The 17,306-nt window shown below is 41.0% G+C and overlaps 1 protein-coding gene across 4 annotated transcripts in view; it reads left to right on the plus strand.

Moving 5' to 3' along the window:
• Positions 1 to 17,306, plus strand: part of LOC134353128 (phosphatidylinositol 3,4,5-trisphosphate 5-phosphatase 2-like) — a 211,326-nt gene that overhangs the window by 58,286 nt on the left and 135,734 nt on the right. For all 4 annotated transcript variants that reach the window (XM_063061064.1, XM_063061068.1, XM_063061066.1 and 1 more), the window contains one exon: positions 9,746 to 9,923. In XM_063061064.1, the coding sequence (XP_062917134.1) occupies positions 9,781 to 9,923 (143 nt within the window). In that variant the 5' untranslated portion in view covers positions 9,746 to 9,780. The remainder of the gene's footprint in view (positions 1 to 9,745; positions 9,924 to 17,306) is intronic.

Genomic DNA, 17,306 nt, shown 5'->3' on the forward strand with positions numbered 1-17,306 from the left:
ATACTTTGATATTAAGCTTACTTTGATCTTGAATTTTGAAATGCATTGCTTGTGTTAACAGCCAAATAAGACAATAATAAACTCAGAGAGATTCAGGTTAGAATCAGATTCAATTATTTATCGCATTTTAATCAAAGCATACAGTGAAATGCAACGTTTGCATTTACAAATAGCACACTCAAGGATTTGCTATGGGCAGCCCACTCTTTTCATTCTAGTACCAACTCAACATGCCCATCATGTTTGGGAGAATAACGCAGGCAACAACAGCACAACAGTAACAAAACCATGGAAATGATTTGAGGAAGCTCCTTCGGATGACACCACTGACTCCTCTGTACAATTACATTTGATTTCTTTCATGAGGATGATAAATATTAAGATCTTCCAGATATTTTAAGCACATCCTCCTCTTCTTGAAGGTTGTAATTAAAGGCTGCCAAAATTTTGAATTTTGCTGGGATACTGTTTTCTCTTGAGATTTTATTGTTCATCAGTTTATGATCTTTATAATCAGGTGTGGCATGAGGACTGAAAATCAGTCAAGGCCAAAATTATGGTGGAGGTGTATTTTTTTACACTGGACAGTGAGTGCCTTTCAGTGGATGGTGACTGCCTCTTCATCCTTGATAAACTTCAGCTTTTCCTACTCCTTGCTATCAGCAAGCCTTACCAGAAGATTACTCTTTTCCAACCTTGATATTAAATCACCCAGGAAGATCAGTTTGCCTCTGTATGGGCGAATGGTTTCTCAAGGCTTGACCAGAAATCATTCACACAAAAGTAGAATTGATTTCCGTTAGATACTGCAATCAATACACATTGACCCAAGATGTTCCTCTATGTATCTCAGTCTGATTGAATGGAATAGAGTTATATTTGGAGTGACCACTTACGCTCCCAAATGGGTAAACGTAGGTGCTCCACTTTAAATCAGAAGGAAGTCTGAGATAAGCCATTAAAATAGGAATCATACTTAACTATGAGTTCATTAAGGTTTATGCCAAGCTTTTCACAATCACCTGGCATAATTTTGGTGGACAGTCAGTAGAAGCCTCAGTGACACAGCTACTTACCATTGGGTTTTTAGCAGGGTGGCAGAGCAAGCTTGTCCTCACATTTACTTCCTGTCTCCCTCTCCATCCACTGAACTACTTTGAGACCTAAATGTAAGCTATTAAAGTTGGTTAGGTTCCTTAGAATAAAACAAGAATTCACCTTGCCCTTGAACTTCTCTTTGCTGACAATAACAATGCCATGTCTTCATATCTTCATTATATTGAGAACCCACCCTCTACAGCAGAGTTGCACGGTCTGAAAGAAATGGGTCAGTTTTATAGCAGAGAGGACAGAATATCAGTACCTATGTTGACATAGTTATTGCCGGAATATGGTCTAACTTTTCTCCGTGGTTACATGGTTGGCATTGAATACAGAGGTGATTTAGCTGGTTTGTTGCATAAATAAGCTTTGTAGAATATATTTATCTGATTGTTCCCTCCATTCCTTTGTTATGTTCCTTCATTTGAAGGAGAGGTTTATCTGAGTTAGATCAAGGTAGAATTTTGGCGCAATGGGTTCTAGTTTCCATAAGGCCATAAGATTTAGGAGCAGAATTAGGCCATTTGGCCCATTGAGTCTGCCCTGCTATTTCATCACGACTGATCCAATTTTCCTCTCAACCCCAATCTCCTGCTTTCTCCTCATATCCCTTCATGCCCTGACCAATCTAGAATCTATCAACCTCTGCCTTAAACCTCCAGACCTGGCCTCCACAGCTGCGTGTGACAAAGAATTCCACAAGTTAACCACTCTCTGGCTAAAGAAATTCCTCATCTCCATTCTGAAAGAGCACCCTTGTATTCTGAGGCCGTGTCCTCTGGTCTTAGACTCTCTCACCACTGGAAACATCCTCTGCATATTCAGTCTATCAAGGCCTTTCACCATTCAATAGGTCACAATTAGGTCACCCCTCATTCTTCTGAGTTCCAGTGAGTACAGGCACAGATTCTTCAAGCACTTTTCATAGAACTATCATTTGTCATATGGAGTCATTTTTGTGAACCTCCTTTAAACTCTCTCCAGTTCCAACACATCCTTTCTAAGATAAGAGGCCTAAAACTGCTCACAATACTCCAAGTGAGGCCTCACCGGTGCTTTATATAGTCTCAGCATTACATCCTTTTTGATAAGAATCTTTTTGACCAAATATCAAAGTCCCATTTTTGTTTTAATTTATTTAGAGACACAACATGGTAACAGGCCGTGCTGTTCCAACAAGTCCGCACCACCCAATTATGCCCATATAACCAATTAGCCACTAACCTGTACACATTTGCAATGTGAGAGGAAACCAGAGCACCCAGAGGAAACCCATGGTCACAGGTGGAATGCACAAACCCCCTATCGAGTGTGGTGGAATTGAACACAGGTCACTGGCACTATAATAGCGTTATGATAACCGCTATGCCACTCTGCCACCCAATGTGGTGATCTCAGTTGAAACCTGATGGGGTAGATGAAGAAGAAGATATTTCCCCAGATGAGTGAGTCAAGATCAGGGCTCAAAATACCGAAATGGTTATTCAGGACTGAGATGAGAAGAAATGTATTAATCCAGCAGAGCTGTGGAGGCCCGCTTGCTGAGTATAATTAAGACAGAGATTGATGGATCTTTGCAAGGTAATGAAAGTAACCGAGGGTTGTGAGTGGGAAAATTATGCTGATACAAAAGCCATATTCTAACTGGATGGTAGAAGAGATATGGGAGCGGAATGGCGTACTCCTGCTTCAGTTTTTCACAATTATATGTTGTAGCTATTGCTCAGTGTCCCCCAGTTAGTGTTTAGTTTTGCTACCCTTTACCCACTCAAAACAACATTAAACTCATAACTAAGCAAAGGTATGCAAACAATGTGAGAACCCTACTCTGTGCTCTGCAAGATCTGCTCAATCAAGATGCCCATTTTACGTTTATGAGGCATTACAGTCTAGTGATTCGCATAAACTCTCAATCAGCAATCCTGAAATATGATCTCCTGCAACAGCTTTGCATTATTTTCAGCGGTAATATGTTGAATTATTTTAAACAAAATAATGAAAATTCTGTTGCTGTCTGTGGAAATGGAAACAAACTATTTCCTCAACATCATGATCAACTGGGGTTTGTTTTTCCACTGTGTGAAACCGATGAATCTTCTCCTTTTATTTATTAGGCTCTGGGTAGGTCTTTCATAGTTTTAGTGTATGTTCCACAGAGTCAACAAAACATCACTGAAGAAGAGTCAGCCATTTAAGTTTCAAATGGTCAGGTGTTGGCACAGTCAGACCAAAATCTGGAAAAAGCTTCAAGGGGAGATGATGGAAGTGGACACAGTTACAATTATTAAAAGGCTTTCAGACTGTACTTAGCTGGAAAAGGTGTAGAAAGATAGGGGCCTAATGTGGGAAAATAACTTGGCATAGATCGGTATCACAATGAGCATAGATAAAGTGGATCTACTGTAACTGGCACGGTTCATGCTATGCGATTCTATGATCACAAGTAAAACATCAAGAGACATCATAGAATCATAGAGATTTAGATCTTAGAAGGAAGCATGTTGTTGTTGCCATCTAAGGACTAGTTCGTACCACTTTTCAGCTCTACACTGCCGTAAAGCGTTAGGAGCTCAGTGAAGTAATTTTTTTAATTCTGACAACAAGCTCTGCTCCCAGCATACTGCCAGGAAACGAATTCCAGGGCCTTACCACATTTTCTCTCCCTATAGATACCATTCAAACTGCTGACTTGTTCCAACATTCTCTGTTTGTATTTTGGCTTTCCAGCTTCTGAAGTTGTTTTGGGTTTCAGAAAGTCTGAGGACTTGCACTGCTTAGGCCTCATAATCTTACTATCGGTTCACATGCTTGTGGCTTTTCACTGAAACGCAAGCAACAAATGAATGCTTCCTCCCTGTGTCAGGGACTAGATTTTGACGTGATATATAAGGTGTGGTCTGACCAGAACACTGAACAATTTGTGCAAAAACTCTGCTGCAGTTTTGGGTTACTGATAACAGTAGAGACTTGGATTCCAACACAATCAGAGTGATGTGGAGCGAGTTCCTTGCTATGGTTACAAGTGTCCTGTATGATCTTGAAACAGGAATTAAACATGTTTCAGAGATAATAGAAGGTTTTGCCAGCTGAGAAACCATTATGTATGCTCTTCGGGGAAGTGGTGATAGTTTAGCAAGAAGGTGCAAGGGAGCACCATTTCACTGAATGGCACAAACTTTGTTGCTTGATCCTTTAGAGCAGAAAATCCCAATGGGAACGATTGCTTCGACTCATTGTTCCCATGTGGGATGGATTAACCCATCCCTCTCTGACAAAGAACAGGCCATTGCCACATCAACTATGGATGTTGCGAGTAGAAGTCAGAAGTGTTGGGAACCCAAAGCCGAAGCTAAATTGATTGAATCATTGGAGTCAGCACTGCTCTGTTGACCCTATCGCTTCTCAGCCTTTTGGCTAAGATCAAGTGTAAGACTAACCCTATAAGACAGGCTCATACTGTACCTACTCTAATGCTTGAGGCCCACACTGTTTGTGAAGCACTTCTGTGTATTAAATATAACAATGAGTTTTTGCTAATTGTACGTTGATGCCTTGGCACACAGTGTTCTCATGTGCCACATGAACAGCTTACTGGGTTATTATTTCATTTGGAGATATAATGCAGAGTAGGCTCTTCTGGCCCTTCGAGCCACACCACCCAGCAACCCCCAACAATCTCAATGTAACCCTAACCTAATCATGGGGCAATTTACCATGACCAATTAACCTACCTGGTACGTCTTTGGACTGTGGGAGGAAACCGGAGCATCTGGAGAAAACCAATGCATTCCATGGGGAGGATGTATAAAGACTCCTTACAAAGGATGCTGGGATTGAACTCTGAACTCCGACGGCCTGAACTGAATGGAGTCGTGCTAACCACTACGCTACTGTGGTGCCACTGTTACGATTAATGTTGTTACTATGGTCAACCAGACGCACTCGGTATGAGAAAGTGGGGGAAAATGACATTAAATACTTATCTCAGAAGTTCACTGTTTCTTCCTGATAGTCTGCAGGATGTCAAATTTAACTCTTTCACATTAGGCAGCGACTGAACACTGACACCATGCTTGGGAAGGATTCCTCTTTCTCTGGAGTCACATTTCTTCCCAAATGTATACAATATGGACTCACAAATAAGAATAAAAGTCTGCAGATGCTGGAAATCCAAGCAACACGCACTAAATGCCGGAGGAACTCAGCAGGACAGGCAGCATCTATGAAAACGAATACAGTCGACGTTTTAGGCTGAGACCCTTCACTTTTAGCTATTGAGTTTATTTAAATTTTGATAAAGCTGTTCATAATGTTGCTGGTATTTATATATTTATCCACATTTTATTCCATATCCATACTTCAACTTCTAAGTTTACTTTTTATATAATTCTTTATTCTTATAGTTGTCGAATGCTGTTTCTTTTTTTGTTTTATGTCACTCCAACACACTGCAGCAGTTTCCTAATACATGTAAATGTATGTGGTGAATAAATTTAATCCTTGTCCTTGATAATGAGGTGCATAAGATGTGATGGATTTCTGGGCCTTAACCTTTATAATGAAAGTTTAGTAAAAGGTTAGCATTAAGTAAATTGATCAGCATAAGCATTTGAGATTTAACAAGAAACTGCAATTAGTTCATATAAAGTATTTGATTCTTCCTTCAGCACAGCAATGAAGAATAGTAATAAACTTACAAGAAGGGATACACATTTGGCAATTAAATGTGATACATATCTAACTAAACTGGAGACCCAGATTGACTGGAAGATCGTTGATGTATTCACTCTTTCTCTCTTTCTGCCCCCCAACATTTCTGGCTTGTTTTATACATTTTGATTACGTACCAAGCAACTGTGTGGAAATATTAATGATAGCAGCCAAAGTATCAACTTATGACACAGACTGAGGCCATTTCAACCATTGGGTGCATACTAACTCCCAAATGAGCAATCCCCTCAGTCATATTCCCTTCCCACATCCACTCTGTGGCCACTTCATTAGCTACGTTCTGTAGCTAACAAAGAGGCTGCTGAGTGTGTGTTTGTGATCTTCTGCTGCTGTAGCCTATCAGCTTCAAGAAGCAATGTGTTGTGAATTAGCGATGCTCTTCTGCACACCACTGTTGTAACACATGGTTATCTGAGGTTGTACTGCCTTTCTTTTAGCTTGAACCAGAGCCTTTTTACTCTGACCTCTGTCACTAACAAGGCATTTTCACCCGCAGAACTGCGGCTCACTGGAAGTTTTTTGTTTTTTGCACTATTCTATGTAAACTCTAGAAACTGTTATGTGTGAAGCTCTTAGGGAATCGGCAGTTTCTGAGATACTCAAACTACCCAGTCTAGTGAACAATCATTCCATGGTCAAGGTTCTTCGATCGCACTTTTCCCCATTCTGATGTTTGGTCTGAACAACAATTGAACCTCTTGACCGTGTCTGCATGCTCTTATGCATTGAGTTGCAGCCACATGATTGGATGAGCAGACATTTGCATTCATGTACAGGTGTACAGATGTACCTAATAAAGTGACCATTGAATGAATCTCCCTGTATCCTTGCAACTTATTCTCCTCCACAAATGGCCATCAACACCCCATTGACTCTTTTTGCCTTTCACCTACACTGAGGGTCAAAATGTAGAAATGTGCCTTTGAGCTGTTGGAGCAAATTAGGGTACTTGGAAGCAACCAACATGGTGGCAGAGAGCATCGAAGAATCTGCTGGAGGAACTCAGTGGATTGAGCATCATCTGTGGGAGGAAAGAAATTGCTGGTACCTCAGGTCAAAATTCTGCATTAATTCCACTCCTCCCACCTATTCTGCTTAACCTATTGAGTCTTCCAGCAGAGTGTTTGATACTCTGGATTCCAGCAACTTGTGTCTCCACGGTGACGGAGAGAAAGTGCATCCGAGGTCAGAATTGAATTGACGTACTGAAGCTGTGAAACACTATGCCACTGTGTTAACAAACAAAAAAAATATGGAACATCTCATGAAATGTGTGTGTCATTCAATAGAACACTAATTTGGAAGTAAGGTGTTGGACATATGAGTGATTTGGCCTGTCTGCTGGAGATAAACTAGTGTTTAAGCTCTTCTCGGGCTTCCAGCCGGGTACAACTATCAATTTTAACCGACATTTCAATGACAAACTCTGCCATCATCAGGGATGATGCCTGGACACGTCCAGTCCGGTGGTATTTATTGCCCCGTGGTATTCCAGTTCTTGACTATAAACAAGGTGGGACAGCAGAAACCTGTTTGGATGAGGACCAACTAATCAGGAGGGATGGACAATGGGATTATAAATACCATCAGCCTAGACATGCCCAGGCATCACCCCTGATGAAGATGGTAGAGTTTGACATTGAAACGTTGGTTAAAATCAATATCTGTACCTGGCTGGAAGCCTAAGAAGAGTTTATTCATCATATACGGTGGGAAAACACCAGATCCTCTTTTAACCTAGTGTAAGGAGAAAGAGACCACTTGGCCCGTCATGTCTCAGCTGGTTCCTGAAGAAGTTCTCCAATTAATAGCTGTCCACGGCTCCAATTCAAGTAACCCTCCAAGTACACTTCTTAGGAATTTATTCAATTCTTGAGCTGAAATTACTCCAACTGTCCTGTCAGAAAGTGCATTTCAAAACATGGTAGGCCACAAGGAATCATTTTCTTGATCCTTCAATTGTTGCTTTGCCAATTACCTTAAATTAATGAAAAAAACTGCACATCTGAAAATATGAATGAAAAGCAGAAATCTCAGCACTTTTAGCAAAACGTGGAAAGAGAAACAGAGCGAACATTTCAAATTGAAGATACATATCGACAGCTGCTGGGTGTTCCCAGAATTTGCTATTTTTATCTTAAAACTGTGTCTTTACTCAACGACTCTTCTGCCACTGACACAACATTTCATCATTTACTCTAACAAAATACTTTTTTCTTGTGAAACAACAGGCCCAAACCTCTTCTTGATTGCTTTACCCTTCTCTGCCCATTACATAACTGAGTTCACCTCTTTAGTATCATTTACTCATTTCTGCACCCTCTTCTGGAACTTAACATCCTTTCCACAGAATGCCGCCCAGAAATGGACAGAATACTCCAGCTGCAACTTCACTAATGCTTTTAATCGTTCAAGTTCATTGATGTGATAAGCAAACATACATGGTATGAACGCCATAAAAATAGGTTTTTGCAGTGGTGAGGCATAGTTCATGATTATAGCCCAAATTTGTAAACCCCAGAATACTGTATAACGTGAAGAAAAAGGAGAAGGAAAAAATCGCATGGGCCCTTGAACTTACTCTTTCTTTTAATAAATTCATCAGTGTGCATATGTTAGGCTCTGGTCCACTTGTCTACCTGTTTCTCCATAACTATTTGTTTGTTTGTTAGGTGCTGTGTTGTATCACGTGGGCGATCATGGTCTTTCCATGACCATGATTGTTCTTGGCAAATTTTTCTAAAGAAGTGGTCTACCATTGCCTTCTTCTGGGCAGTGTCTCTACAAGACGGGTGACCCCAGCCATTATCAATACTCTTCAGAGATTGGCTGCCTGGTGTCAGTGTTCGCATAACCAGGACTTGTGATGTGCACCAACTGCTCGTATGACCATCTACCACCTGCTCCCATTGACTGAATTGAATTGACTTTATTTCTTGCATCCTTTACGTACGGGAGAAGTAAAACTGTGAGGAGCTTCGTCTGAATGTGCAAATTATAGTAATTTCTAATAAATAGTATACACAGTAAGATTTACAACAGAACACTCAATATAGCTTAGAAATACAATTGTGTCGATGTGAATTAATCAATCTGATGGTCTGGTGGAAGAAGCTGTCCCAGAGCCCGTTGGTCCTGGCTTTTATACTGCGATACCATTTCCCAGATGGTAACTGCTGGAAGAGTTTGTGGTTGGGGTAACTTGGGTCCCCAATGATCCTTTTGGCCCTTTTTACACACCTGTCACTGTAAATGTTCTGAATAGTGGAAGTTCACATCCACAGATGTGCTGGGCTGTCCACGCCACTCTCTGCCGAGCCCTGCAATTGATGGAGTACAGTTCCCGTACCAGGCAGTGATCCTGATCGGGGGGCTAAGCAGGTGCTACACCTTGCCCAAGGGTGACCTGCAGGCTAATGGAGGGAAGTAACGCCTTACACCTCTTGTGATAGAGACGTATCTCCACCCCGCCACCATAACTGTTTCCTCCCCTATAGAGCAAAAATCTGTCTTAACCTTTAATGAATGATTCACCCTCTACTGTTCCCTGGGGTAAAGAATTCCAAAGGCTCATGACTCTCTCAGGAAAGTAATTTCTTTTATGGCTGTCTTTGCCACAAGCCAAAGTGATGATAATCATTAAATTGGTTTTACTGATTGATATTTAAGGGGTATTGACTAGAACAAAAGCCCAGCACTGCTTCAGAGTTTAATAACTACCTGTGAGAGGTGATGGATCCTCAGTTTAATTTCCCATCACTTCTGACATGTAGTGGTCACTCAGTAATCCAGATTTCGTGCTCAAGCCTCATGAGCTGGACTTGAATCCAAAGCTTTATGATTAGATGCAAGGGAGCTACCAACTAGACCATGGCTGAGATAATATTAACAATTTTTTTTTCTTTCTTGCAAGGCTTCACTCCTCTGATCGGTCTGTGTGTGGTTAAAATGGCCACCACAAGTCCAACATGGTATCATTTGAACATCAGCCGAGCCAAAGCTGAGGAACTTCTCGCTAAAGCTGGAATGGATGGGAGTTTCTTGGTGAGGGGCAGCGAATCAGTGGTTGGAGCATATGCACTTTGTCTGTTGTAAGTATCTCTTAATGAACATGCAAAGACTAATTGCTATATTAGGGACTCCTGTTAAAAATATGCTGAATCTCTAGAGCTACCATTGTAGTTTGAGATGAAACAGAAAATAGTCATAGTTAAGCTGATGTATTTTTGTGTTGTTTCTCAATTCTGAGAAGTTTTCTTTCCAATGTACTTAATTTCTATGTATGAGGAAAAGGAAATAAAGAGCGAAATAGAGAGGGAACTTATCAGTGAATTGATGATTCATCTGTAAGAACAGCCCACTGTTTACTTACTGGTTTTATGCAGATCTAAATAGGTTGTTCTCAATAACTGAGAAGTTGAGAATGCCAATGAAATACTGTAGGTCGGAAGGAAAGAGGGACTAAAAGGTTTTAGAGGATGTCGCCTTACATCCTTACAAGGATGTCGCTTAGATTTGAGGCCCTGATTTATATGGAAAGTTTGTATAGATTTGGACTTTATTCCATGGAGCGTAGGAGAATGAAGGGAGATTTGATAGAGGTATACACAATTATGAGGGGTATAGTTAGGGTAGATACAAGCAGGCTTCTCGCACTGAGGTTGGGTGACACTGAACTAGAGTTCACGGGTAAAGGGGCGAAAGGTGAAAGAGTTAAGGGGAAGCGGAGGGGGAGCTTCTTCACTTAGAGGGTGGTGTGAGTTTGAAATGAGCTGCCAGCGGAAGTAGTGGATGTGGATTTGATTACAACATTCAAGAGAAGTCTGGATAATTACAGATGGGAGGGGTATGGAGGGCTATCATTCAGGTGTGGATAGATGGGGCAGGCAGCATAACAGTTCAGCATGGACTGGATGTGCCGGAGGGCCTGTTCCAGTGCTGTAGCATGGTATGGCTTCTGTGGCAAATTATCTATGTTCTACACTGGAGATATCTTTCTGCAGAAGCCAATTGGAATTTGAATTCTGTACAAATATTGCTTTTGACATTAGGCCTAAAAAATATTTTAAGAAGCTGTTGAAATGCTGTTAGATAAAGACGGGCACTAAAAATGATGGACAAACAGAAAGACAAAGTGAACTGGAGTCCTTTCGTACTATAGCACCTTCATATTCTACTATTGGCACCATGGGATTGTGCCCTTATTTTTCTCTGTACATGACTAACAACGAGTCATGTAAATGACTTGAGGTCAGGAATGATATGCAGAACCTATCATTCAATCCTTCTCTCTTCTGCCCTGCACTGAAGGGAAATGATCAGGAAGGAGACACATGGCAATTGTAATCCTCCAGCACTGGTAATGCTTACTTCTGTAATCGGATTCTTATGAAATTGATTGCAATGTTCAAGGCCACCCACAAAGTAAACATTATCAATCAGTCAATGCCTAAACCTGAACATCGCCTTTGTGTTTTTTTGTGTGGTAGAGCCTCGTATGGGAGAGCTTAACATATGCAGTTTCTTATTATTTATCTTCTCCATTACAATTGCTGGTCCAACATTGACAGTAGGCCTAAAAGCTGTAGCTTGCCCACAGAATATGTGGGCTAAGAAACAAAGTGGAAGAAAAGAGGTTCCTAAAAGTCCTCTACTTCCATGAAGGAGCTGGAGGATGACTGCTGTCATTTCTTAGACTGATCATCATCAAGTTCAAGTTCAGGTTTAAGTTTAATTATCGTTCAACCATAGATGAATATAGCCAATCAAAACAGCGTTCCTCTGGAGCCAAAGTGCAAAGTACATTACCAACAGCACACAGCTTACGGCACATAGCACATAGCACAAAAATCACATTTGATTATGTTTTCAGGAGGAAACCATATAATCACGAAGAGAGAAAAAAATATATAACCCAAGTCCCTATGTGGCAAGACAAGCTGTGTTATGGTCCAGCTGGTTCTTCCACTGAGTGAACACTAGAGGGCAGCTCTACTTTGGCATCTCCTCCTCTGGGCGAATCCCACCGGTGACCCCATAACCTCAACCTAGCCTTAGTCCTCAACCGAGTCACATCTGAGGCAACACAGCTCCCTCTTTGTCAGTCTCGCCCATCTTCCAGTAAACCGCACTGGTCGTACTCTAGCTTACTAATGTCCAACAGGGCCTTGCGATCACAATAAAAACACCCAAGACAATCACTTGCACTGTGCACCTTCTTGGCACAACAAGTCCTGGTTACAACACGACAATGGTATGCAATAAGTCCAGCTCCATCACTATCGAGCAACTTACCGATGGGATAATCCAGCTGTACCTGATGCTCTTAATATCCAACAGTGACTGGGGATCATAGAAAAGATTTATAAAATGAACAAAAGGACCTGTGAGTGGACACGGAGTGGCCACTGTATTGGAGCACACCACCATCTTACCGGATACTACCTATTATGGCTTTGGGAACAAAGGAAGTTCATAAGGGATCTGGACACGGCCATTTCCATGATTCAAGTGTGGAAGATGGAAGTAGGGAGTGTGGTATGGGAGTGACATTTAGGCTGAGAAATAGAAACCTGCTGACCACAAATCCATTCATTTTCAACTAAAATCCCATCTTTTTATGTTGATGGCAGAGGGATACTATAGAAGATTAGCTCGATATAGATATTGATATCCAGGTATTTATATTTAAATCTGGGCAAACACCAAGATATAGTAGCTCTGGACCATGAGCTGCTTAATAGGGTTAGTGTGGTTGGGTACTGGATAGTCAGAATGAAACAAGTAGGTTGAAGGCTTTATTCCTGTGCTGAATAACTCACAAACATCACAGTAATTGCATACAAGCCCTGCAGAAAACGTTGCTGACCCTCTGACATCCATTTGGTTAAATTCTTTGGTCATATCAACCAAGCATTAAAAAACCTGCTTATATACATGAATGCATTAGAAGGGCTTCAACAACACCAAGTATGAGTTAGTTGCTGTTAAACTTGTCCTGAATACACATAAAAAATGCTGGTGAACGCAGAAGGCCAGGCAGCACCTATTGGAAGAGGTACAGTCGACGTTTCGGGCCGAGACCCTTCGTCAGGACTAACTGAAGGAAGAGTTAGTAAGAGATTTGAAAGTGGGAGGGGGAGGGGGAGATATGAAATGATAGGAGAAGACAGGAGGCGGAGGAATGGAGCCAAGAGCTGGACAGGTGATTGGCAAAAGGGATATGAGAGGATCATGGGACAGGAGGCCCAGGGAGAAAGAAAGGGGGAGGGGGGAAGGTCTCGGCCTGAAACGTCGACTGTACCTCTTCCTAGAGATGCTGCCTGGCCTGCTGCGTTCACCAGCACTTTTTATGTGTGTTGCTTGAAATTCCAGCATCTGCAGATTTCCTCGTGTTTGCTGCCCTGAATACATTCATTTCCGTATGTTGGGTACAGAATGAAATTTCCTTATAAATAAACACAGTTTTTAAAGTTATTTTTTCAAGATAAAGCTTCAGTTGAGTTCCATTGCAGGAGATTATGTGCATTTTTCTCCTAATGTGTGTTTACAAATGTATCATTCTCAAAGTGCACTGTATTTCTTCATCTGCCCGGTCCTCTCCAGTCCTGTGACCTCTACTGTCAAAAATGAGTTCAATATCATCCTCTTCTGCATTGCCTCTGAAGGCGAATGCAGAAAGCACCTTTGATCTTTTGAAGTCCATTGGGCAATGGTCAGTATGAATGCTCTGGAAGCTTTGTGGGAGAAGGACACAACAGATGGTTTCCTGAGCAGAGTTTAAAAGTCATTTGGCAGAATGTATCAATGGCTGAACCTATAAACAAGCACCAAGACCTCAATTTGTTGAGAATGAGGGGACCCTGCCATCAGATCTTTTGTACACACTGTTGGTCTATTGAACTTCAGATGTGCCAATGCCTATGAGGTCACCAAACACAAATACTTAACTGCACGGGTTAAAGGTGCAGGTGCTTTATCACCTTCCCAGCTGCAATTAGGAATGGGAAATGTCAGAGGTACTCTCATCCTATAACTAGGGAAGCTATGGGTTCACAATCAAACAATCTGTTCTTTTTGCCTGTTCTAGCATAAGTTTTGGTTAGCCAACTGATGTATTTTCTTTAGGAAACTGAAAACCTGAACTTCAATTTGTCGTCTGAGCTGCAACTTGTTCAACAGAGCAATTGCCAGTGGAGAAAGTACAATGACCTAGTTTTAAATGTTCATTACTGGTTTTCAAGTCAGATGCTTCCTGTATAGAGATTGTCATCTCCGTTTGTTGCACTTCCTCGACTATTCACATGCAACAGCTTCCATTAGTAAATCATTTTGTCTTCAATTCCATTTAAATGCAGGCACATTTTGTTTCATTTTTCCCCAATATTGTCTGAATTTTATAACAAACAATGCAGATTTCGGAGAATGGGGGTTGAAAGGCATAATAAATCAGCTGTGATGGAATGGCAGAGCAGGCCCATTGGGCTGAATGGCCTAATTCTTCTTCCACATCTTATCATCTATTTAAACCCATTGTGCTATAAGTTGCAATATGTCGGTTTGTGTGAGCAAGCAAACTAGAAATTTGTCTAAAAAATGCATAATGTTAAAAGGAGCCAAAACTCAGAAACAGAAGAGATTCTGTAGATGCTGGACAACGCACATAACATGCTGGAGGAACTCAGAAGGTCAACACGTCAGTCTGAAAACAGAACCTTGTATGTTCACAAGCAATTGTTTCCTTTTAACAGAATGCTCTAAAAGCACCATCAGCACTCCATTTCCAAATTATAATACAAATTCCAAATGCGAGGTGTAAGTGCTTTGTCTCAACTGCAGAAACTTTCAGTGAGGAAAAGCTAAGTAGCTAAAGCCGTCTATTTAAGTTTGGAAGGTGTGTGTGTCCTTTTTAAAATTGTCTCTGATGTTTCCTCCGCTTAAATGTTTGTCATGCTGGCACCTGGTGTTTCTCTTTGCTAAAACATTCATTATTCTTGTGGTAGTGAAGGTCATGGCCAGAGTGGACAATCATAGTCCTTTTTCCAGGGTAGAAACAGCAAGTGCAAGAGGGCATTGCTTTGAGATGAGAGAGGGGAAGATTAAAGGAGATTGAGAGAGAGAGAGAGAGAGAGAGAGAGAGAGAGAGAGAGAGAGAGGGAGAGGGAGGGGGAGGGATATATATATATGCCTGGATTGTTCTGCCAGGGGAGGTGGTGGAAGCAGACCTCATAGCTACATTAAGGGGCATTCAGATGGGCCCACGAACAGACAGAGAATGAAGGTATGTAGATCATGTGCAGGCAGATGGGAATAGTTTAATCATATAACCATATAACAATTACAACACGGAAACAGGCCACCTTGGCCCTTCTAGTCCGTGCCGAACTCTTACTCCCACCTAGTCCCACCAGCCTGCACTCAGCCTATAACCCTCCATTCTTTTCCTGTCCAATCCAATTTAACTTTAAATGACAACATCGAACCTGCCTCAACCACTTCTGCTGGAAGCTCATTCCACACAGCTACCACTCTCTGAGTAAAGAACTTACCCCTCATGTTACCCCTAAACTTTTGCCCCTTAACTCTCAACTCATGGGCAGCACAAACATCTTGGGCCAAGGTGTTACAAATAGATATTAAGCTCACTTCAGACATGGGCTTGTTGGGTTGGATGGGCCTGTTACTATGCTGTATCTCTAAATAAATAAATGGACAATGAGTTGAGCCATGTGGTGTGGAAAATTATGGGCTCCACGTCCAGTGTTTTAAATGGTATGAAGGATCAGTGAGGTTATTGCTTATATAAATTGTCATCTGGATGAGAGAACAGTGGAAGACAAGGCCGAATTGTAATAATGTCTTAAAGCTGAGGTTGGGCCAGAAGATGCGAATTAATCTAAGTCCATTATTTTTCTTAATATTCTCAAATCACTAAAACCTTTTTTGTTTGTAGCAAATACTGATTTCCACTCCCATCTTCATACCTGCCCTTTACACTGATCCGCCAATATCACCTCCCCCACACATGCTTGCAAACACACACACACACACACACACACACACACACACAGCCCTTGTCCTCCAATCTTTTAAATACCTGATAATTTTTATTATCCAATCTTCATTTTTATTGAGGCACCTCAAAAAAAATTCCCACTAGGATCCTTTAACTTTGTAGTTGCTGCACTTTCAGTAATTTTGGCAGAGATATCTAATGGTGTTTAACCTTTATTAAATTTATGCCAAGAAAGCTCTTTTTTGATCACAGTAAACATCTTCTTGCAATGAACCCATAGTGAAATGTCAAAAATAACATAAGTGCAGTACCACATCACATCAGCAGAACCACTGACAACTAAAATTGACCTAAAATGAAAGGAACACAAGAAAATACTCTGCCACAGTTTGGTCATTTGCTGTCTAACTTCTTTGCTAACTTCCGCTAACTTCTTTAAAAAAATAACCGTTATCTTCTCTATAAACACTTGAAAGGTCTTTGGGGTGGATTTGGGCAAAATCAAATTGATTCTTTTCATGCTGGCTAATGACAAATTCTATAAACATTTTGGCCTATAAATGTTAACCTTGAAACGTTATATGAGAACGTGTGGGTTCATGCAGAGAAAATTATGCTTCTGCTCTCTGTAGACCAACCTAGGCTTTGGTATACTCCTCTGCTGGGTACTGTGCTTCCATCTGCTGGTAAAGTCTTCATATTTAGTACTTTGGCAAAGAGGTGAATGTGGTGGAGATCTAAAATCTATATCATTTCTGAGGCTGGTATTGTCATTAAACATTTGTACCTGAACACCAAGAAAGCAATTGGCTGTAATCTCAAAAAAGGTTCTGCTTTCACTGCATATAGATATTGTCTGTCCACAAAATTCAACCTTTCTATTGAAACACAACCCATTTCTGTCGATCAATAATGATACTAATACGCAGTGTCCAACAAGAATTGGCTGAAAATTCAGTCACTGAGCTCTTAGGTTTCTAATGTGACTACTGCTCAATGTTGAGTTATAGAACATGGAGTGCATGGCTATTCAGTCAACAGATGAGGGACTGGGGATTTGCTGAACCGAATTTGTTCTCGAGTGCAATAGAAGTTTATCTCTTCCATTATTTAGGTTTTATTTAGCAGACTTTAGAGATGAGTGACAAGTGTGGGATTTACATTCAATGAGGATTTTTGTGTCTGTAGTGTGCTTTATACTCCCCTCATTTGTCCATTAATCTGGTAAATCAGAATGAAGGAAATAGAAATAGTTGCAATCCCTTGAAGCCACTTTCTGTGATTCATTAGAACCAGTGTTCACATTCTTAATAATACCTTCTTGGCTTCACCCTTTGTCCCCAGTAGGCTCGGACTCACTTTGTGTCTAATTATCTGATTCTCTTGTTGCCCAATGGCTCTCCATTGACCATATGCATCTACTGAAATCCACAGAACCCTCAGGTTAGAAGTTCCAAAG

Source organism: Mobula hypostoma, chromosome 10, assembly GCF_963921235.1.
Source record: "Mobula hypostoma chromosome 10, sMobHyp1.1, whole genome shotgun sequence".
Taxonomy (NCBI): domain Eukaryota; kingdom Metazoa; phylum Chordata; class Chondrichthyes; order Myliobatiformes; family Myliobatidae; genus Mobula; species Mobula hypostoma.